This window comes from Vanacampus margaritifer, chromosome 1, assembly GCF_051991255.1.
Source record: "Vanacampus margaritifer isolate UIUO_Vmar chromosome 1, RoL_Vmar_1.0, whole genome shotgun sequence".
NCBI lineage: Eukaryota > Metazoa > Chordata > Actinopteri > Syngnathiformes > Syngnathidae > Vanacampus > Vanacampus margaritifer.
Window position 1 is genome coordinate 22,615,811 of NC_135432.1, and position 13,398 is coordinate 22,629,208.

The 13,398-nt window shown below is 42.3% G+C and overlaps 3 protein-coding genes across 3 annotated transcripts; 1 reads left to right on the forward strand and 2 right to left on the reverse strand.

Annotated features, from left to right (window-relative positions):
• Positions 1-4,384: 4,384 nt before the first annotated feature.
• Positions 4,385-6,575, reverse strand: dph3 (diphthamide biosynthesis 3). The gene is made up of 3 exons (XM_077578535.1): positions 6,370-6,575; positions 4,926-5,000; positions 4,385-4,598 (listed from the first exon to the last, which is right to left on the reverse strand). The coding sequence occupies exons 1-3, from the start codon at positions 6,475-6,477 to the stop codon at positions 4,530-4,532; spliced, it is 252 nt and encodes an 83-aa protein (XP_077434661.1). The 5' UTR covers positions 6,478-6,575; the 3' UTR covers positions 4,385-4,529.
• Positions 6,576-7,212: 637 nt separating this feature from the next.
• On the forward strand, positions 7,213-8,208 carry LOC144062627 (claudin-24-like). The gene has a single exon (XM_077584198.1). It carries the CDS (start codon positions 7,270-7,272, stop codon positions 7,921-7,923), a length of 654 nt encoding a protein of 217 aa, XP_077440324.1. The 5' UTR covers positions 7,213-7,269; the 3' UTR covers positions 7,924-8,208.
• A 3,179-nt stretch (positions 8,209-11,387) lies between these two features.
• LOC144063137 (frizzled-7-like) lies at positions 11,388-13,031 on the reverse strand. The gene has a single exon (XM_077585135.1). The coding sequence runs from the start codon at positions 13,029-13,031 to the stop codon at positions 11,388-11,390; it is 1,644 nt and encodes a 547-aa protein (XP_077441261.1).
• Between the last annotated feature and the right edge of the window lie 367 nt (positions 13,032-13,398).

Here is a 13,398-nt window from a genome sequence, read left to right on the forward strand (position 1 = left end):
GCATATAATTGACGCTCATTGAAATGCAATGGGGTGGGGATTAGGGGGGACACTAAACAAAAAAAGGCTACAAAAAACGCTGATACACATTCAATTAAAGTGGAATTCAACCATAAACATTTCTTGACAATAATATGTCATATGTGACCTCACTAGTCTAAACATGACATTCTGATTAATATTACATTTGTGGAATATGAATTATGAAGCAAAATCCAGCCATTTTTATCCATCTCAGGGGGCGGCCATTTTGCCACTTGCTGTCAACTGAAGATGACATCACAGTTGCTCAGGCAATGACCAATCACAGTGCATCTGTTTTCTGAAGCTGAGTTGTGATTGGTTGTTACTTGAGACCTGAGCAACTGTGGTGTCATTTTCACTCAACAGCAAGTGGCAAAATGGCCGCCTTCTGATATGGATAAAAACTGCTTGGTTTTGCTGCCTAACTCATATTCCACTAACGCAATATTAACCAGAATACCATATTTAGACTAGTGGGGCTGCATAGAAAATATTGTCAAGAATTTTTTCGGGGGGTTGACTTCCCCTATAAAAGAAATTGAGGAACAAATGTGACGTTTGGCAGATAATGTAATTTTAATGGCTTCATTGTTTCAGAGGTTGTCAAATGACTGCAGGGTCACCCCGGCACATTCAATGGAAATTAAATAAAACCGGACGGCACGGAAATGACAAATGGGAGACATCAAAGACATTTTAGGAACGAAATGCTGTGGGGGGTTTTGTGTTCTTTTGTTTTTTATTTTTTACACAGTATGAATAATCTAAGTGCAGTGCTCAACTTGTTAAAACAAAAATCAACATCTTTATTGCCCCTTTTGTCACACCTGATTATTTTTGCTTCACACCTGCAGTGAGACAGCAAGGGTCAAGATACAAAGTCACATTCAGTCCTCAGAATGCTTAAATGTCCATGAATCAATATTAGTGACCATTCATGATTTTCCGCCAAAGTTGAATCAAGGCAACTGGCTTGTTCTTGTTTGTTGAAAACGTTTCGTCTTGAATTCAAAAGGCTTCTTCAGTTCTAAATTTGAGTGCTTAGCACAGTTTTGAGGTTGGGGGTTTGAATCCAGACGCTCCTGTGTGAAAAGTGATTGTCTATATGTGCCCTGTGATTGGCCGGCAGCCAGTCCAGGGATCGGCTCCAGCTCGTGACTTAAAGGTACAGATGAGCGCTTTAAATAGTGGATGGATTGATACACATTCGGTGAGTGGCCAATCTAGCATTAAAAGCACATGTTCACATGGTGAAAAGCGTGTGAGACTGTGGTCATGCGGAACGTTGGCCTGGACCCTGCAGGTGTCTCAAAGACTGTTGACATAACGCCATTGAGACATGCATGTCAGGTAAGCGCAAGTGTTGAGTAACTATGCATTATTTAACCCAGAAGAAAATAGAATCTATTACCTGCAGATCAGGTCAGATTTTTCTGACGCAATTCAACAAATGTGCAGTTGTGTTATACAAAGTATTTCAGGTACTCCTTTTACTTTACGTGAGTATTTTTTTTTATGACTTTTATTCCCTGTATATAAAAAACTGATTTCTGTACTTTGTACTCCTTGCTTTATAAAAAATAGAATTGTTACTCTTTTTCAACCTGAGAGGATGACAACATAACGTGAAAACAACGCAAATTGAGAGCGCTAACGTCAGCTGCGGTTGAGGTCTTGATTGATTGTTGAGCTTGGTAACTTATCAGATAAAACAGCAGCAACATGAAGACTTTTGTTTGGGTTTTTTTTACTTTTGAAAATTGATTTTGGTACTTTCTACTCCTGTCAAAATAGTCTAAATCTAAAAATAAAAAAAATACAAGTGATCAGTATTTTTTTTCTGTAATCATTCGCTAATTTTACAAAAAAAACCTTTTGTTAGCATTAGCTCAACATTAGCTTAAGCTTTGGGAAGCAGTTGTTTTGATGGAATAAATCCCTGAGCCAACGCTATAGCTAGCGCTTAAAACAAAGAAAGAATGCTATGCAACATAATATACACATAAACAACACATAACATTCCCATTTAGGCTTATCACCACCACCAAGCGAGTATTTCATATACAGTAAGCCTCCTTAAATTAGCGAATCAGAATGAGCGCCGGCTATTTCATGGCTTTTCTTTTTTTGTATAGTTTTTTTGTTGTTCTACCTCCTGTTTATTTTGGGTCTAGTTACAGTGTGTGCCACTAGATGGCAGCAGACTTTTAAACCCAGACACGTTTTAGCTGAAGATTGTTGTATGTAAAATCCTCTTTAATCCTGCTTTTCTTTTTACTTAATTAAAGGAGTTGAATCAATACTTTTACCAGAATCTTAGGAAATATACAATTGAATCTCTAAATACATGTATGTATAGCATGACGCTCATCAACAGTGGGTCTTGTGAAGCTACTCCACTTTGTCCTCAGGCGTTATCTGTTTACGCCAATATTTTTCACAATAAAAATGTCAACGTGAAGGTCAACCTGGGAACCCCCAGGCCTCAGCTGATATGGTTGGTCGCCAGCTGAGTACTCGTCAGCCTCTTCATCATTATCGTCATTGGCAGCAGCAGCATCGGGGCGAACGTGTAAACAGCTTTTTTTAAGGTGTGAACATCCGCAGGCATCTGTCAGGCCGTCGTCTTTCATTTGACTTCTAATGTGAAATATTGAAAACATGAAGTGGACAACCTGATCAAACAGTTGTGCTCCCAAAACAAATGATGTCACGTTGCAGAGTTTACGGAAATAAAAATGGCTCCGACTCAACGCAACGCCGCTGAGGCAAGAGACCTTTATCAGTGGCACTGATTCAGTGCCATATGCAAATTTAGCGCTACTGATTGGCTGGTGGACTCCTTGTTTTGAGTTGGTTTCATGTGTCTTGCTTGCATAAATTATGCAAAGTAAGCTGTGCGAACGCCAACTCCCGATTGGTGGACTGTTTTCACGCTCCCTCATGTTTGGCTGTCGTCTTCCTCGAGCGGCAGTGTTTACAATCAGAGCAGAAACCCGTCCAACTCATTTTTTTCATCTCATAACGCCAGAGAAGCGAGGTTGGATGAGGTAGAAATATTTTGGAGGAATTAGGGGAGACTCCTCGATATCTTAATTTAAATGAAGATGACGTCGCGTCATTGACGTGCGTGATGAACCGTCTGCATGGGCTGAGTTTCTACTGTCGCCACAAATGTCAACTTTATGCTTCATGTTTCAAGTGTGATTAAATTAAAGGCAAATAAAAAGTTAACACGGTTACTCGAAACAGCTTAGCACTCTCTGCCGCCTGCGCGCAGAGCGCATATTTGGCTTTTGATGACGTATGAACCGGATGAGCATTCACAATGCAGACGCATCGCATACATCCGATTTATAGCCACATACGAAAGAGGCCAAGGTCTGGTGTGGAAAAAAAATCGGAATTGTACTGTTCACACTGCATGAAAAAATCAGATACTAGGGGGAAAAAAATCGGAATTGAGCTGTAATGTGAACGCAGCCTTAGTGAATGGCAACGTAAGATGGCCGCCAGTGGCTTCACTTAGCCCAACGGCGCTTAAGAGGCATTTTTAGTCCAATATTGCTCCTCTTTTATGTTCATTGTAGAATGTTTTTTTTTGTGTTCAATCTTGTGAAATGTGAGAATGCCTTTTTCATGTTTTATTTTTTAAACTTCACTTGTATTTAACATTTTGTTATTCATTTGTTATAATTTATTTACACCTATAAACCTGTGTGAATAAAAATCTTTTTTAAACCTTGAATTGCAAGTCATTTTTTTCTCTCCAAGTTATCAGTAGGGTATTAATTACAGTAAGCCTCTATTTCTTCCACTTCTTTTCATATTTTCTCAGCCGGAATGCCCTGTGGTTAGAAACTACCTCTCACAACTGAGGTTTGGTACTACACCAACCATCCGCTTCGGGGGAGGAAACTTTTGATTATCGTTGCTATAATGTTACATTGTATATGAAAAACTTTACGTGCCATTATTTCACAATGCACAGGATCAACGTCAGCTAGTTAACCATTTGTATTTACTGAAATATATCATATTAAGATAAATTTGTATTTTACACAATTATGTTGTATATAATAATGTCATGATGAGATGTGTTGCTTTTCAAGTACAGAATACATTTCCGTGCCACAACTCCTGAATTTGTCTTGTTTGGCAAAATCAAACAACACTGTGCAAACAAAACACATTTTCTGTGTTGCTGCACTGCATCGTGGCATTGATTTAAATTTCTGGTGTTTTCCCCATTATCTCTTACATTTTAAAACTGGGTTGTTAAAAGTCTGTATGTTAGTACACTGCTTAAACCTTGACCAATTGGTCACAAACAAAGTATTCCAACAAATGAGCCCGATGATGCCATGAACACACTTTATTTCTTTAAAAAATAAAATGCAAGCAATACCATATTGCATATATATACACTGTACATGTAAAACATGTACAGATAATAATAATAATTATTATTATATTAAATTAGCAATCTTAAAGCTCAGTCTGGGTCAGATGGGAACGAGTGCCACTTTGCTTTCTGATGGGGCCTCGATGATTTCCCCCGACATGAAAGATTCCTGAAAGACAAAAACATCTAGATCATTGAGTGCCGCTAAAAATAACCACAACATTTTCAGTGAACCTCCGCCTATTTGAAAATTCACCTGGTACCAAAGCCCTGGATATTTGGAATGTGTACATAGTAATTGGTGTCAAGGAAGTATTGTGGAAGTGATAGAGTAGATCTCAAGTGAGTTTGCTATTCACGAATTCCCAAATCCCCTAAATATTTATTAAAATTCTAGGAGATACGTATGTAAACTGTTTTCCGACTTTTGGTCGCTAACGGGAACATCTGGGAAGTGCCTCCTAGCAACGGTGCCCACCAGCTGTCAATCAATCACCTTGTCATAAATGACTTTGACAATGAGCGAGCAGCTTGGACACGTGGCCACGTCCTCGCCGTCTTCCAGCTCCTCCTGTCAACACACACAAGCATTCAGGAATGAATACCAATAAATACAAATGTTGCGGGAATTTTCAGAGGCGGGAAACCAGGAATTTACATACTTGAAGGTTGTAACTTAATAGGGAATTTGAATACAGTTAAGGAAAATATAAGATAATCCTGACTAAAGCGGCAATCACACAAGTACAGTTGACTATCTATGCTATTCCTAAATCCCATTTCTTATTGCGGTACTGAGAACATGCCCTCCACTTGCACATACGATTTCTAGAATCCTGGAAAAACACTTGGGCTGTAAATTTTGTGAAAGGAGTCTTGATGATCTTATGGGGCAATACATTAAACTAATTTAATGTACAGTACTCATATATATATTGAAAATATAACATACAAATATTTTCACACAGCCTTTCTGTTAAATTAGATGCCAAATAAGATGTAGCTAACGCAAATTCCTTTACAATCTTACGAGACTATCAGGATGCTAGTGACTTCCTTTCTTCTTCCTTTTGCCTCCTGCAAGATGTTACTCAATTGCAAAATATTTTGAAGATCATTCCAAATGTTTGGTTAACTATTTATTTATCTGTTCACGCCAATGATATTATGTACTTTGTTGGCATTTTGGAATGGGTTGGGTCTGGGGAAAGAGTAATATTGAACTCAACCTTAATGTTATTGTTCTTACATGAAATAACTGATTAATTGAATCATTAAATGTAACATAACACAAACATTCAACTTACTCTCCTGCAAGCGTTATTTTGCCGTGACCGGCTATGACTGGTCAATCACCGGAGCGATATATTATTGGCTAGGCTTGAACGGCTATTTTACCGTAATAACAGTAGGTGGGCCGTGAATGGGTTATTTGTAATGTGTAGGCTGCTGATAATCTGTTATTTTGCCGTGAGTCATGCACCGTGTGTGGTTCATGCCTGGCTTCATCTCCTTCCGTGTCTTTTCACGATGTTTTCATTTTGTTTTCAACTAAAAGTAGGCTGTTATCTATGGGCATTAAAAGCCTACTCTAACCATAACCCGTCGGCTGTTATCGGCATTAACGGTCAAACCCCCCAACCATAAACATAATCCTCAGAGCAGGTTTATCGGGCAGAAGGACACATTTTGCGTCTTTGCAAATGCAGCAATCGGGTCTACTTCTTTAAACGTGAAAAATTCATGCCTAGTCAATATACACGTGAAACAAAACAGCTCGTCGCATGGTCACGGCAAAAATCTGCGAATCTACAAAGTTTTCAGCTACACGACGTTCATCATATAAATCAACAGCAGAAACAACTTTAAAATAATTTCAGAAGGTTTTAACCGTTGAACCAAATGTGCAAAAAGTTATGAGTTCGCTCACAGTGACTCACTTTGCTTATGGCGAATTTATCACCACAGGGACACGGAAAGTAATATGTTTCGGTGTCTTCGTCGTATTCGAAGTCTTCGATCTCAACTTCGTCATGAAAAACAGACATTTTCGAGGAAATCCACACAGAAATGAAGATTGAAACAGCAGGAACACATTTTACGAAATCCACTCGGGCGCCACTTAGTGACGTCACAGTAGTTGTCCCTGACATATGACGGAGGAATCACAGACCACTCCTTGAGCGACTGATCTGTTGTTCTCATACGTATATGCTTCCGCCATGTCGAATGTGTCAGTGCTAATGTCGCTAGAGGGAGACAAAGTCTAAATTGATAACACTGCTTCAAGTGGCCTGTCAGTCACGCTAAAACACACACGTTAAAACACACACTATATCACATTATGAACATTTGAAAAATATATTAATAGCATGTCCGTCAATGAATGATGATTAATTATTAATCAATATTTCAGAAGAAACCACCTCTCTGTATGACTTCTGTTCCTTATGTTGAATATTTGATTGTCTACTCTTTAAACTGTTTTATTTTCACTGTTTCGAGATTTCCCACGTTAGCTTTCAAAAAGCAACATTTGCATTTTCAGTGGAAACCAAGACAGTTCTCAGGACTGTTAGACACTATGTCAAGAAATAGACGGAGATACTGTGTTTTGGGTCAAATTTAAGGTTGAAAGAATGACATTTTAGTTGCTGTGAAATTTCAAAACAGGTTCAATACGTTTTGCTGTTGTTTCCGACTTTCTTAAGGGTTAACCAAGGGGACGTGGGTTTGTTCGGTGGCTGGGGCGTGTGTTACGTTTTGTTTTGTTTAGGGGGAGACAAGAGGGAAGATTGTCGACTCTCAGTCGGGTGACAAAGTTAGAAACAGAAAGGGGCATGGCGAGAATCGGGTCGCTCATGGACCCCCGGACCCGCGCCCTGGAGCTGCTCGGGGTGGCGCTGTCTGCGTGCGCGTGGATATTCACACTCGCTGCCACGCTCAGGTCGGCGTGGCTCACTTTGTCCACAGAGCTTCTGCCCACGGAGAGTTACGAGCTGGGCCTGTGGGAGACGTGCGTGGTGCAGGACGTGCAAGGCGCTCTCCTGTGTCAACGCCACGACAGCCCGCTGGCCTTGCCGCGTGACATCAAGCTGGCGCGCGTGCTCGTGTGCGCCGCGCTGTGCGCGGGGCTGCTCGTGCTCGCGCTCGCCATCCCCGGCTTGCATGCGGTCAACGTGCGCGTGGACGGGCGAGGCAAGAAAGTGATGAAAATGTGCGGCGGGGCGCTCAGCATCGCGTGCGCGGTGCTGGTGCTGGTCCCGGTGTCGAACGTCGCCCACCTCGCGGCGCTGCGCTTCTTCGACGAGTCCGTGCCGGACGTGGCACCGCGATGGGAGTTCGGGGACGCGCTCTACTGCGGGTGGACGGCGGGCGTGTTGCACCTGATGGCCTCCGCAGCGCTGCTTGCCTCCTGTGCGTCTCTGCAGGACCGTCACGCACCCGGACCACTGGATCGGATGCAGCAGAGACCGAGAACGGAGTACGTCTGAAATGAACACTTGAACTGTGCGTCGCCACATTTAGTGAGACGATTAAAAGGCACATATTTTGTAGTCGGAAAATCTCACGGCACACCAACCAACGAAGATGTTTCACCAAGTTTAGGCAACACTATATCGTCAATTTGCTCATTTACTTCGTGTGAAATTAGGCCATTTTAGAGAAGTTGTATCTGATTTAGGGGTATTTGTTCCGTCAAGGTCGTAACCTAAATTACTCCTGGCCTATTTTCACCTACTTGTTTTGTTGCACGTTTTTAGAAAATGACCACATCTGTATTGTAAATATGAACACAGAAAATAAAAGAAAATGTAAAGAAATAAACTGGTTTTATAGAGTGTAATTAAGCTGGAAGTCACACACACGCGCACAATTGTAGTCAATAAAAAAAAATCATGAAAGTGAAATTTATAAAATAGAAATTGGAGTTTGGAAGTATTATTCTAGAATGTGTTGCAGGACACAATTCTCTATAGTTTATTTACATTTTTAGATAAGGGGGGAAAAGCAGAACGTGTGTCAAAAACGGTTTTATTTTTTTCCCTCCTGTTACCAACAGCTTTCTATAAGGCAAATAGTTTAAGTTTTTACATGATTTTTGGGTGGTGAAGACCCTGAATTCTACTAGAAAATATCAGCCCCTTACCTGGCATAATGCAGGGGACCCCTGCATTGAACAGCAGCCAAATCCCATGTTGACATTCAGTATCAAAACAGGAGCAATCTGTAGTAAGATGAAATTTTTAAAGCAGTTATTGGGAATCATTCATGTGATATTTTCACAATTTGGATCTTTTACAAAGAACAGCGTTGCTTGATTTGCTATGTTTGTTGTTTTTAAACTTCATTCACCACAATGTTGAAGGCAAATATGGTTAATTTCTTAATTGTAAACAGTTAGTTTGCAACTTTGCATGTTTAGAAATACTCTCAATATATACAACAAATTTATTAGTATCAGATGTCGTTTAGTACTTGCCGTAGGCCGCTTAAAAATGGTTGGCAGCCCACAAATAGCCTCTGAGCCATAGTTTGGACACCACTGCATTACATCAACACAATTTTACATTGAAAAACAAAAAAAAAATAAAAAACTCAAAATAAATTTAATATGAATGATTTGTATACACTCTGAAAACAGTTGGGTAAAAAAAAAAAGAAAGAATTAGTGGATTAGTCCTTCTTGACCGAATTTGGGCTTTTTTTTTGGACTCAACTATGTGTAAAATAAAGTTTTGAAAGCAACACATCTTCTGTTGCTTTGTTTGTTTACAAGGCCCCAAATCCCTGGCTGTGTCTCTGTGTTTAAGCCATATGCTGTACACATGACTCTCCTTTCTGGTGGTCAAGTGTCATTTACTTTGCTGCTATCTGATGGGAAGCTGAACAACCATGAAATAAGTGTACAATATTTGTGCAAATCATTTGCAAAAAGAACAGGAAGGCCAGGCTGGGATTTTCCAGAATGACAAGAGGCAAATAACAATTCTGGAACTGAGTTTTATGAAAATGTTTGCTCACCAAAGAATGTGGCATTCCGCTACAAATAATAATGTTATCTTCTCAGTTGTGTATCCAATCCAGATGTAAACATCTAAACATACAAGATGAAAAATACATTGCGTATTTTGGCCTTTTGATGTCAACCAATAAAGGAATTGACCTCATTGTTCTGATCCTACAGAACTATACTCTATCTTTCCATCCACCTGCAGTCACGTTATGTATGAACAGTGAGGTCGCAGGTCAATCGTGATGGCTCAAAGCGACCACCCCAGTGCGACACCTCAACATAAAAGCGTCGCTTTAATTGCTCTTTTCCTGTATGGGACAATGGAGTTTAGAAACAAGAAGGAAAGTATCCACCTCACATTGTTCACCTCATTGGCTCTCATCAGCAGCCAAACAGCAACACTTTGTAGCCATCATTAGCCAACATTGCATCGGATGCAGTGCCCGGGTCCCAGCGCTCTCAAGTTGGATGGAGGCCACGCTTGTTCCAAGCTAGGTGACAGTGCAAGCGGAGGGGTACACCCCGGACTGGCTGCCAGCCTATTGTGTCGCTGATTCGCATCGACACCATCATGAAGGTGAGATGGAGAAGCTGGACAAAACATCCCCCAAAATTTGCTAAATCAAATTGGCATATAATTGGGATATTTTTGACCCAACTGTTTTAAAGATCAGTAAAAAAAAAACAAACAAAACAATTATTGGTAAAAAATATAAAAAAAATTGGACTTAACTCAACTTTATTTATAGAGCAATGTACATGAACAATTAAAACAATAATAGGCAGAAACTGACTCAAACCCAAAGAATAAACATTTTCAAAAAAAAAGAAAGAAGTATAAAACAATGATGTTTTTTAATTTTAAATTTTGACCCCAAAAATTATTTTGAACGATAATTTGGTTATTTTTGTTTTGATTTGATTAGGTTGTTTTTGAAAATACAACCCAATTATAGGTCAAAGATTGTTTTCCACTTTTGTGTTGTTTAGTGCCCCCCAAAAAAGAAAGAAAGAATAAAAAAGTAGGAGTCAATTCCTTTTTGACCCATGATTTGATTATTTTTGACTTAATAGACTTGGGTCAAAAATAATCCAATTCTGGATCAAAAAGGGATGGACTGATCAAGTTTTTGTAGTGTTTTTTATTTTTAGCTTGTTTTTGTTGTTGTTTTTTTAAAGTTGGATCAAATTGACCCAAGTAGTTGTCAGTCCCTTTTTGATTCGTAATTGTTTAAAAATATATATTTTAGCTAGCATGTAAACAAACACCCAATCACACTGACAGGCAACTTAGATTGGTTTTCAATTTACCTAACTTGCCTGTTTTTGTTGTTGTTGTTTTTATTTCAGGAGGGGGAAAGCCGAGACAAAAAAAACACGCAAGCATAGAGAGAACATGCAAACACCACACCGAAGGGCAAGAGCAGAAATTCAAACCCCCAACCTAAACTGATAGCGCCACATGACTAGACTTCAGTGTTTCATCTTCACATTACCTAACAGGTAGTTGAAGATTCACATAAATTCATAAAGAAATCAGCTCTGGAGTTTCAACAAATGTTTCCATGTTTTTATTTGAAAAAACTACATAAGGGCAAACATGGGCCACACATTCACATTTTTGAAAAACCATGTGCTTTGGTTTAAAGTAATACTAAAACTCAGTGGTTATATACTAGGGGTCACACATTTGGTGGCCGAGGGCCTGTTAAAAAAATAGCTCACCAGTAATGGATATTGTAATTTACTAGGAATGTTGTAGAAGTGAAGTATCAGGAACATGGCCACTTAGTCTCTGTGCCAGCGTCCTGTTGTGAGTTTTTGCGTACTGTAACAGTTTGCGGTGTTCATATTTTCCATTTGTGTGTTTCACTCTTTGTACCAGAGTCCAATAAATAACTGAAAGTAAATTGCCAACAGTGGATCTCAACTTGATCATCGCTAAAGTGTGGCGTCTCCCAGTTCAGAGCCGCTCAGTCTCTTATAGAAGCGGCGCCAGGACTGGAGCGTCTTTCCGGACCAGATCCAGAAGCCTGACGTTATCCCAACGATCATGGTCATCAGGTACTTGATCATGAACACGGTGAAGTCCGGCGTCAGCGGCTCAAAGTTTCCCGACGGGCACGGCACAGCGAAGCGTTTGCAGGTCTGCATGCGCCACGTGCGCTCCCATCGCGGACGCAGGGCCTGCTCGTAGAAGTGGCAGGCCACCACGGCGGTGGCGGGTAGCGTGTACAGCACGCTGAACACGCCGATCCGCACCATCAGCTTCTCCAGCTTGTCCGTCTCAGTACCGCCGAGTTTCATTATGGTGCGGATGCGAAAGAGTGACACAAAGCCGGCCAGTAGAAAGGAAGTGCCGACGAGGAGGTAGACAAAGAGCGGCGCCAGCACGAAACCCCGCAAGGCGTCCACCTCGTACACGCCCACGTAGCACACGCCGGTCAGAAGGTCGCCCTCCACCTGTCCCATCGCCAGGATGGTGACGGTTTTCAACGCCGGCAGCGTCCACGCCGCCATATGGAAGTAGCGCGAATTGGCCTCGATGGCCTCGTGCCCCCACTTCATCCCCGCTGATAAGAACCAGGTGAGTGACAGGACGACCCACCAGATGGAGCTTGCCATGCCGAAGAAATAGGCGGCCATGAAGAGGATGGTGCAGCCCTCTTTCTTGGTGCCTTGAATCACCATCTTGTAACCGTCCGTCTTGAACTTGTCCACACACACCACTTTGTCCTCAAGCAGGAAACCGCTGACGTACGCCAGCGCCACCATGAAGTAGCAACCAGAGAGGAAGATGACCGGCCTCTCCGGGTACCGAAACCGCTGGGCGTCCACCGCATATGTGAGGACGGTGAAGAGTGTGCTGATGCAGCAGATGACAGCCCAGACGGCGACCAAGAGACGCCCGAACTTGAGCTCCTCCTCCCTGAAGTACATCAGCCCGTTGGGTGTGGAGACCTCGCATGGGGCGCCGCAGTCCTTGGCGCCGAGGAAGCGGTAGCCCAGGTAGGCTGGCACCTGGAGTTGTGGTGGGCAGGAGAAGGACGGGTTTCTTGAGGTGTGGGACGGAAAGTTCAACGGCTCCGGGGTCGGGGCCGGCGTAGGACCGTCGCTGTCAGAATTGTTCTGACCCACGCAGATCTCTCCTGCACCGTGGACAGGGAAGTTCTCACAGCGCAGCCTCTCAGGCCACTGAAAGCCAAATTTATTCATCAGCGCCTCACAGCCCTGCCGGGCTCGTTCACATAAAGTCCTGCAAGGGGGGATCGCCTGCTCCAGAACTGTGCACACCGGTGCGTACATGGAGCACAGGAAGAACTTGAGGTCCGGCGAGCACTGGACTTTGACCAGCGGGTAGAACTGGTGAACCTCCAGCCCAGCGTCTTCCTGGTTGGCATGGCCGAGCAGGTTGGGCATGATGGTCTGGTTGTAGGCGATGTCGGTGCACAGCGGGATCGAGATGGCCTGGCAAAATCCGTGTTCCGGTATGGAAAAGCCCTTCTGTTCTTGAGCTGAGCCTGGTGGGACGAGCGAGGGTAAAATGTAGCTCAGCCACCAAAGCAAGGTCCCCCACGTCGCCATGTTGGTCCAATCCCGCCAGTGGAGCGAAAAGTAGTTCCACTAAGCGTCTCGTCACTGCTGCATTTCCTGGCTAAGTCCCACCGACACGCTGCACACACCTTTCAGATGCAAAGTTGTCTTTGTTGCTCAATGTGAAGCTCTCTATACTGTTTTTTTTTTTTTTTACATCCTCCATGAGTCTCAAGCTTGGTGGTCTGTTTCCAGGCACCCCCCACTGCTCCAACATGGGCGCATGAGGGGGGTGCCTTGAGACTCAGTCTGCTATGCACCAATTGCATGCTTTGTTCACCCATTTCTTGTCACTGATTGGCTTAGGAGGCGGCGCTACAAGCAGTGATAGGCAGAACACAAGCGCTGCCACCTTTGA

What these genes read in the sequence shown, in the direction of transcription:
- dph3 (XM_077578535.1), bottom strand. Translation starts at nt 6,477, where the DNA reads ATGTCTGTTTTTCATGACGAAGTTGAGATCGAAGACTTCGAATACGAC. An exon ending in ATAAATTCGCCATAAGCAAA is followed by an intron (nt 5,001 to 6,369) that starts GTGAGTCACTGT and finishes GTGTGTTGACAG; the next exon opens with GAGGAGCTGGAAGACGGCGA. An exon ending in TCAAAGTCATTTATGACAAG is followed by an intron (nt 4,599 to 4,925) that starts GTGATTGATTGA and finishes TTTGTCTTTCAG; the next exon opens with GAATCTTTCATGTCGGGGGA.
- LOC144062627 (XM_077584198.1), top strand. Translation starts at nt 7,270, where the DNA reads ATGGCGAGAATCGGGTCGCTCATGGACCCCCGGACCCGCGCCCTGGAG.
- LOC144063137 (XM_077585135.1), bottom strand. Translation starts at nt 13,031, where the DNA reads ATGGCGACGTGGGGGACCTTGCTTTGGTGGCTGAGCTACATTTTACCC.